Source organism: Aptenodytes forsteri, unplaced genomic scaffold (genome assembly GCF_000699145.1).
Source record: "Aptenodytes forsteri isolate BGI_AS27 unplaced genomic scaffold, ASM69914v1 Scaffold97, whole genome shotgun sequence".
Classification (NCBI taxonomy): Eukaryota; Metazoa; Chordata; class Aves; order Sphenisciformes; family Spheniscidae; genus Aptenodytes; species Aptenodytes forsteri.
The window spans coordinates 875,431-885,136 of record NW_008795036.1 but is presented as its reverse complement, the minus strand read 5'-3'; the positions used below and the strand labels follow the sequence as shown (position 1 = coordinate 885,136).

General features: G+C 39.9%; 1 protein-coding gene across 1 annotated transcript in view; it reads left to right on the top strand.

Annotated features, from left to right (window-relative positions):
- The first annotated feature begins 1,537 nt into the window (after positions 1-1,537).
- AHRR (aryl-hydrocarbon receptor repressor) overlaps positions 1,538-9,706 on the top strand; it is a 68,570-nt gene continuing 60,401 nt past the window's right edge. The window contains exons 1-2 of the mRNA XM_009276647.2: positions 1,538-1,602; positions 8,846-9,027. Coding sequence (XP_009274922.1) covers positions 1,541-1,602; positions 8,846-9,027 — 244 coding nt within the window. The 5' untranslated portion in view covers positions 1,538-1,540. The remainder of the gene's footprint in view (positions 1,603-8,845; positions 9,028-9,706) is intronic.

Here is a 9,706-nt window from a genome sequence, read left to right as displayed (position 1 = left end):
TAGATTTCCCCCATAAACTGTGCATTTATTTATTCTAAGGGATACATGAAGATGGAGAACTGTGCGTATTAGGTGACCACAGTATGACTGTGAGCCATGAATTTGATAATGGCTATGAAAAAGGAAAATGCAGTCACACAAATATCAAGTGAGATAATTCCCATAAAGAAATGGTTTGTCAATAAGTATGTGTATATATGCATGTATGAAATACTTTTAGATTTTATTAATATACTGTGCATGATTATGTTTACCTGTGTTGTAGATAGATTGATTGAAATGAGAAAATAAAGGCTCCTAACATGATGGGAAGAATAAAGAGTTTGTAACGTGAGAGGGGAATAAAAAAGTTTGGGTTGTCCTAGAATAGAAAAATGAAGGCTGACTGAAGATATGACTGATATTTAAAAATACGCCAATGAGTAAACACAATGGAGGAGGAAGAGCTATTTAAACTAAAAGACAATGTTGGCAGAAGAACAAATGGGCATAAAATGACCATGAACAAATTTAAGCTGGAAGGCGAAAGGTTTCTAGTTATCAGAAAGCTGTCTTTCAATGAAAAGCAAAGCTCCTCTAAATAGTTTTTAAATGAAATTCAGTAAGTTTATGATTTGCATTATATGTTATAGGTGTCTTCAATAGCATGGGATTTGATTCAGTGACATAGAAGATCATCTTAATTTTACATCTTAGACAAAGCAGCAAACACTCTTGAGATATAGTAACCTCTCAGGCAGCATGCACCCACTGTTGAACAGCACGCAGCAAGACTAAAATACTCTTTCAGACAGAAAATCAAGAGACGTTGATATTTGGCTAATCTCCAGAAGATATAAACAGACTGAATGCAAAGACGTGTTTCAGAGCTTGCAATGTCTCTAAGGCTAACGTGCTCAAATAGGGCAATAATAAGGTTAAGTTTTGTCTGAAAATTGTCACCTCCATCAGCACTGCATTGGGTCCTAGTGCTAACCACAGTACTGCATGTCACTTCTTGAGCTGCTGACAGATATACTTTCAGTCTTTAAAAATTAGAGTGTGAGGACCTGGAAAAATGCTGATTTGAATAACTGCATCCTACTTATAGTGTCAGTAATGGAAGACAATATTCCTGTGTATTTAAAAAGCTGTGAAATCCTCCCTGCAGAAGATGATGGGTAGTATTATTCATTCTTATTTGTTTAGCTGAATTTAAAAATGAGCCTATAAGGAAAAAAAATTAATTTTGGATATCGAGTAAACAGGATGTATTTTATAGCCATTTTTATACCATGTATAGTATGCTTAATTTGAAAAAATGAAAATTGAATATAAACATCAATATTCTAATAATATTAAGGTAGGAAATTGGAATAAGCCTTAAGCTTCTATCTTAACTAATGCCACTGTGCTTTTTAGTGTTGTTGAATGCCACACTCAAGGAACAAAGATTTTCCTTGGTTGAACTTTCTCGGTGCTGTCATTTTGTACAGCAGTATGAAACACAGAAACCTCTAAACTAAGAAACCTATCCCTTTTGTTTTTCAGCATCAAAACAATGATTCCTCCAGGGGAATGCCTATATGCTGGGAGGAAAAGGAGGAAACCCATTCAGAAACAGTTAAGTATCATATTCATCAGGAGGCATCTCCTCTGAACGTACGCGCTAGAAATGAGGTAGAAGAAGGACTCCCTTCCTCCCATGGTTCGCTGACACAGGAGAGACCTAATCTCTTTCTCTACAGCAAGAAACCCCTGGTCAGGAGGCTGGCTCTTCATGGTTAAGACTGGCTCCAGACAGGATGCCAAGCATGGGTCAAACCGTCCTTACCCATCACTAGGTATCCCAGGAGGAGGCCAGTGGTGGTTGTGGTGTGTACCGCAGTGTACTGCAGAGTACGCTGCCGTGGGGATCGGAGAGGGACAACACTTTTTCGTAGGCAGAAGATGCTGTGGACCAAATGTCAGCTGGGCAATGGGTCGGAGGGGTGGCTGCCACCTCCGCGCTTCTGTGTTCCCCGCCGCCTGTTCAAGGAGCCTTTTGAGAAGCTGTGTGTTGAGTGGCACCAGTGTGCTGGCATTGCGCTCTCCCCTTCCCCCTTCCTTGGCTTAGCCTTGCTTGGGGCATCGCTAAGTCCAGCATGTGCGAGCCTGGAAAGTGGGTCAGTTCAGCCAACTGAAAAAGCAGACTGGTGACTCACTTTTTGCATAAAGAACACATCATTTTCAAACCACTATTTACTATGGGATCATTTTCATTAGGAGAAAAATGGGAGAGAGGAATTGTACGTGTGAAGGCACAGCAGAAAAAGAAAAAAAGCAATGGGAAGTTGCTACTACAAGATGCTTGAAATGGGAGGGGAAAAAAGGTTGCTATCACTCAAATGTAAAATGATTTCCAGATGCCATAAACCATGCTGTGAAATGAAGCTTTTTAATATAATCATCCCACATCTTCTGTGTTACACTTGATTATATGGTTATGAAACACACATTTTTGCTGTGTTAAAATTATGAACTAGCACTGGTGGCCTTCACAGACAATTTAAGGATGAGAAGGTAACTAAAATAGATTTCCCTATTTTCAGTTGTTCAGAACTTCTAAAAATAACCCACTTGGCCTAAAATTGTATATATTGGTCTAAAGTCAAAGGGGAGTTTCTCTGAATGTTTGAGTGAAATCCAAACAATTGATTTTGTTTGGATTTTGGAGAGTATTTGCACATGAACCACTTGTTCCCACTTTAAAAAATATTTCTTTTAGTGTAAAATATATCATAGGTGACAATTTCAATAGACAAAGATAATGACATAAGAAAATGATTCTTCCTGCAAAACCTGAGTCTTAAATCCAAAACCTATGTAACATTTCTGCACTACTGTTCAAGTATGGAAGTGGATATTTAACTTTATAACTGCATGAGGTATGGAACTTCTCCAGTATATGAAATTACTTCTGTGCAGAACTGTTTATGAATCATAACTTCTGTGAGAAAGGAAGGAGAGTTGCAGTTGCTTTGAAAAACATTAAGCTTCATGTTTGGCGCATATATACTAGCTAGAAGAACTTCTCTCGAAGATGACTTCTAGATAAATGAAATGGCTAAGAAAACTACTTGTTAACGAAGGATGTAAATGTCCTCAGGAGCCTTTTATGAAATTCCGGATTCAACAAAATCAGAGGCAAATTCTCATTGAATTGGATGGAGCCAAGTTTTCACCTTGTGAGTCATCACCAGTAATGCTACCTTGAAAATAGCTTTGTTAAGAGATTGCAGTACAGGTACCTGAGCATGAGCTTATCCAGCCAGGACATATACAATTTTGATCAAGAAACTTGGTTTTGGTTAAAACAAAGGGAATCATATGCTTTGGATTATTAGACTATTGAGCTCCCGCACTAGAGACGGCCCTCTGTTTTCTGTGGTTGGTTACTTACCACTTGCTGAGGATGACTTCTCAGTTCCTAGCAACACTGGTCTCTTCCTCAAACCTTATCTGCTTGTGGGCTTGGTCTCTGGTAAGCCTTTCCCGTGCTCGTTCCCTCACTCGGCGACTTCCTAACTGTGATCTAAAGAGGCTCTGAATGCCTCTTTATGAGGCATAGTGAATGAAAGACCGACTGGCTGACAGATCTCCTTTCACAGTCTCTGTCCTTCAGTCCTACAGACCTTACTGACATTTCAGGACTCCAAGGTATCCTTACTGTTATGCTGCCTCAAATCATTTATCTTGAATTTAGAAGGGTAGACATAGCCTATTAATTGAGCAGTATATTTAACCATGATTTTGATCCATGTCATACCATTTTTGTTGCAGATTTTTTTCTCGTTTGATAACATAACACATTTTCCTCCATGACCTTGTTCTACTTTTTCCCCTGTCATTCTGAAAATGAACCATGCTAGATGCTGCCACCTGGTCTGGGAGAGGTATTTGTTCAGTTGAAAAACCTAATTTTTCACAGGAAAAAAAGTTGATGGAAATTCTTTGGCCAGTGCTAATCATGATTCCTCTCTTTTTTCCACTAATAGCCTCTAGAAATTTAACTTTCTTTTGACAAAGGGATAAGTGAGCTTAGGTGCCAGTCTGAGCAAAATACTTGGGTTTCTGTAGGGATTAATGGATTAGTCCTTTTGAATGCCAGGATTCAAAGGACAGAGGAGCAGTTTTCCCCTTTGCAGAACAACTGGGACGTTCATGTCTGCCCATATTCAGTGCATCCCAGGAAGCCAACTCTCTGCCTCTCCATCAGCTTTTTGTGATCAGGCTGTCAAGCCAGGTGGTGATCCTGCAGCTGGCTTTTAATTCAGGATGTCATGGAATGATATTGCTCACTACTTCCATGGTTTTTCAGGCACAGAAATTCTATTCTGAGGTAGTTTTACAGAATAGTGATGAAAATGTATGAAGAAGCTCCATGGGAGAATGCAGAGACACACAAGACTGGAAGAATGTGTGGGAAAACTTGTTTTACCAGGAAGACCTATGTTTCAGTCTTCTTCTCTACACAGAACTAGGAGAGACTATCTTCATTACGTTGCCATTCTTCAGACAATACATCAGGTTTAAGTTGTACTTTTATAAATGCAAATAAATAAAAACCCCTAGCTGTTCTCCTTTTGCCCCAGAAAGCTTCCAAACAAGCCCCATTAAATGTGGTCTACCCTAAAGAATGTTGGTTTTTATGGAACCAGTTCAAACACCTGGAGCTCGGACTGATTGAAAAATTTCCATCAGATATGCTTTTCAGCCAGAGAACCGGAGCTTTGACTAAAGGAAATATTTTCTACCAAGTGTTTGTTTCCTGTGGAAATCTAACATTTTAGTGGTAATTCAAGCATGTGAAAACTAAAGAGATGTTGTTTTTAACCTCAAACTAAAATCACTGTGCTGAAATTAATACTTATACTAGAAATGTTAAGGCAACACTTCAGGACAGTTACCATTTGAGAGCTTCAGCCACTTCTTTGTCTCAAACCCTGGCATCTTGTAAAAATCTCTCCCTCCACAAAACATTTCTTGTAATGTTTTACAGGTCTTTAAAGGCAAGCTACATCTGCCCTAGCTCTGAAGTGTATCTATAACTGCTCCAAACTGGCCACTTCAGCCAGAACCGTACCCGTGCCAGGGTAAACAGAGACCTCAGGAGGTGCAGCTCTCTCCTGCTTCCGAGTTCTCATTTTAAGGCCCTCTGTGGCATAGCCCTTCCTCTAACTTGCTATCACACTATCCCACCTCTCATCTGCTCTGCCTTGTCTTCTTGACCATTAGTTCTGCATTCGCCTTTCCTTACTGTGAAAACCCAGAAGAGGTAGAAGGTGGCAAAGGGCCCCCTTTCCTTCACACAGCTTTCTTTCAGTTGGTCCTTTTCACTTGTAGGAGATGGTGAACATCTGCACATATACAGCTGGCACTGGAGCTCAGCTCTGCCAGGATACCTATGCAACGCCCAAGCACGGCTCAGTGGCTGTGGGTGCTGGTCAGTACGTTCATGTAATCATCTTTCTTTTACTTTGCACTTAGCCTATCTGTTGCATCTCATGGTCTCTCTCTTCCCTTTCCCTTCTTACTGAAAGCTTGCCGTCATAGTAAATGATTAGATTTTTCTCAGTTTAGATCATCTGATGGTTTAACACTTCAGCATACTTTAAAAACTAAATTCAGAGTGAACTTCTTGTTAACAGGGTAGGGCTCCCTCAGAGAGTAGCAAACAGCATGTTCGCCGTAGCTGCAGGAAATTCCTCTGCAAGCTCACCAAACTGGTTTACGCTAGTGGCGGTCTGTGTGTCATGGGCACACTGAATCATTAAAGCGCAAACGGCTCAATGCCTTACATACCACCGAAACAGAAAATGTTCTATTGCACCAGCTCCCACACTCAGTTCCTACCAAACAGGGACTGGTGATATGGGTCTTGTACAGGTACAAGTACTTGTTACTGCAGAGTAGAATTTGAACAGTTTAACAATGCAAAGAGCGAAATGCCAGCTTTGTGATTTTAATTACATGTGCTACTTCATTGTAGTAGAGTTGTATGAAAAGCAGAGTGAAAGAGGAATCATAGAGTGAGTGCTACGTCTCTGTTTAGGCCTGATTTACACAGTTTGAGAATCCCTGGTTTAACGCAAACACAACAAGCACCATCTACTTTCAGCTCAAAATAAAGGCTAGAATTTCCATTTGCCTCAAAACAGCCCACTGAAGAATTTCCCTTTTCGGTCTGTGGATAGCTACACTAGCCTTTCCATGGAACTTGCATTGTTTTAAATCGCATCCACTTGGCACCTAATTACCATTTACATCAAACCCCTGTTTGTTTGGATTCACTCCCTTACTGAATCATTTCCTTGAGTTTTCAGGAAGACTCTGTCCTGAACTTTCTCCGTAGTCTTTTTACACCATTCCTTGCAATCTCCAGAAAACTGTTCCTTACGCTCAGTACAAATGCAGTCCACATAATTGCCTTAAAGCATACCTCGCTGGCACAGAGCAGTCACTATTTCACGTGGTAAATAGGCTTGAAAAATTTCTGTTTCTATTCCATGTTAGTCTTGACAATTTTTACCCCTTGAACTCATCAGTTTAATTTTCCTTATTGGAATTAATTTTTTTGCATCCTAAATTGCTTCCTTGCTTCAGCTGGGTTGTCAGATATAAAGAGCAATTAGTAAAAGCTTATGTTCTTTAGCTTCTACTGAACTATAGGCTATATTCCCACAAAATTACTACTCTCCACAGGTCAGACATCCTTTTGGTGTCATAGTGAGGATGGCTGAGCTTCAAGGCTTACTCCAAAAAATTAATGCCCAATATGTACACCTTTTTTTGAAAAACAGCTAACTCTGGAAAAGTAAAAAAAGAGTATTCCTTCATTGTTGATTGCATTGTTTGTTGCATATTTGCTCTCTCTAATAGAGGAAAGTTATTTATTCATCCCAATCAACAGAATCTCCCCCATGTCTTTGAAAGCAATTGGTTGTGTTGTTGAAGGGCCACATACCAGTTTTGGTAATTTTGAATGAAAAAGCAGGAATTATATGTTTTCACTGACAGCTGCCTCAAACATTTTTTCATTCATTCTGTCAGTCAGTGTTGTCCTGTTAAAATGAACTGAAGGCTCTCAAAAGCAGCAATGAATTTTTCATACCTGATTTGGTTTAAGAGATTTTCAGTTAGCAGCAAAGTCAGCAATCAGATGTACGAAACATTGATCTTTTTTTTACTAATTCCTAAGCACATTATTTTTTTAATCACAGTTACAATGATAAATTAAGATTCAACCTATACGAGGGGAACACGCAAACTTTGCGAGTTAACCCTTTAACCACCTTGTGAAATACTAACGCTCAAAATTAAAATTATGATTGAGAAATATAGTAAATATGTGGAGTGTGGAAATGCAGTAGTAAAGTGCTACAAATAATTAGTTTTACTCTAATTCTCCACTGAAGCACCAGCTAAGCTACACAAGATTATGATCCTTGCCTTTAGTTAGGTGAAAGTGGAAACTGTTAGCACACCTGTATTTTCCTTGCCTACCATTTCCCATTCTTGAGTATTTTTCCATCATTTCCTCCTTGATTTTTCTCTCGATGTCTCTTATTCTAGAGAAGGTGCCTCAGGAGGAATGTGGTGATGTGGTACAGTAAGAACTTCAACATGGGCATTACGAGAGCGAGTGGAGGACCAGCAGACACAGCACTAAGTCCCCTGGGAGATGCTAGCTCAGCTATAGCACTGGCCTGCTGCAATCCCTCTGAGATCGTGGATCCGTGTAGTTTATGGCTCCAGTGGCTTGTGGCTCATTCCTGGGTAGCGCACTTGACTATCGCTGGGTCCAGCAATGGCTGTCTGCTGGAGATAACCACCTCAAACTTACCACTCAGTTCTTCTTGCTTAGTTGACAAGTCTGTGCTTCAGCACTGACCATTCCTCGCTGTCATGCTGGAAATCAGGTTTCCATGACTGTGTGGAAGTGCACCAGTTTTTCCTTTTCTCCCTCTTGAGAACAGCATTTTACACGTTCCGTGAGAAGAATATCAGTGGAGACCCCAAAATTGAGCTTCCTCATTTGTGATGTATTTCATCTTAATGCATTTTCATAATAGCTTTTCTGAGGCATCTGGTCCTGTCCACTGCATGAGAGGGACATGAAATGGGGATGGACTAGGAGTGCTTGGTTTAGAAATCCAAGTAACATTAGCCTTTATGTTTTGGGAGGAATATCAATGTTCTTAAGAGAGAAACCAAATTCTTATCTTTGTTATTACTGATGTAGGAAGGTAAATGTGAGAATGTTCACAGGACTTCTGAGCTTGAGGAAAGAACGTTCTCTTCACCTTGCTTCCCATACTTCTTAAAATCATGTCTAAAGACAGGCTCTTTTCTTAATTATCTCCTGACCCACAGGTTAACTTCAAGTCATTAAATGGAGTGCACTAAGATGCTTTGAATGCATACAATGGGTATTGAATGGGTTCATGCATTAGTCACGGTAATTTTCCTCTGCTGTTCTGACCCTCATTTGTACAACATAGATAAGAAATAATTTTTCCTGGTATTCACTAAAACATGAAGATAGTGCCTATTGTCCTAAGGTGAGAGGGTCCTGAGTAAGAGGTATCAGTTCTTCATCTTTCTTCCACTGGGCAGATGTGAAAAGAGAGGCCAATGTCCATGTCTGCACAATGGCAAATGCAGAACGGTAAATCTCTTTTTGGCAGGGGATAGAAACTTTAAAGATTTTCATAGAAGCTAGGTTAAATATGCCAGTTATCAACTAATTGCAGACAACGTCTCATTCTCCAGTTGTACTATCTGGAGGTAAAACAGGTAATCGAAAATGTGTTCTCCACCACAGAAGGCCTGCAGTCGGGAATGAAAAATCGAATCCTTCGAAGAGACACAGGGACCGTCTGAACGCGGAACTGGACCATCTGGCCAGCCTCCTGCCTTTTCCACCTGACATCATATCGAAGCTGGACAAACTGTCTGTCTTGCGCCTTAGTGTCAGCTATCTCAGAGTCAAAAGTTTCTTTCAAGGTAGGTCTCTTTAAGATACCAATATCCTGTTAAAAGTCTCCCTCTAATTTATTGCTGCTTTGTACTAATCCTGATTAAAATTAACAAGTAGTATTATATTGATAAAGGAAGAAAAAAAGATCTACTATGGAACTTATTTTGTGCATGGGATGCTGCGTTGGGAATTTTGTGCATTTCCTCCTATGCTGTTTGTGTGTCTTTCACCAAATAATGGGATAACCCCCACCCTTCCTCAGCAGACTGTAGGAAACGGGAAAACATGACTGTAAAATCCCTAAACCAGCAATGAGGCTTGGGGCAGATGCAATACCTGTAGGTACTTTGAACTCCCTTTTTGAAGCTATTATCGTGCATGTTTGCAATGTCTGTTTAAATACGATGTGAAAGTCAAGCAACTGCCGTATTACCTGTGTTTGCTATATGCCAAGAGGAAATGGACTTGCTTGAAAGGCCAAAAAAATCACTTTCTTTCAGGATAAGTGAGATCTGAAGTTTAAAGTGTTGACTAAAGCTGTAGTAGGCTGCGCTTTGTTTTTGTAGCTGTCTGGCACACCGCACAATGAAAGCCAAATGTGCACATTCAGATGTACATAATAAGAATTCTTCTAAATTTGCAGACAGTTTTAGTTTCTTCTGTTGCTGAAGAGTTCACAAGAGCAAAATCTGGATTAGGGATTTA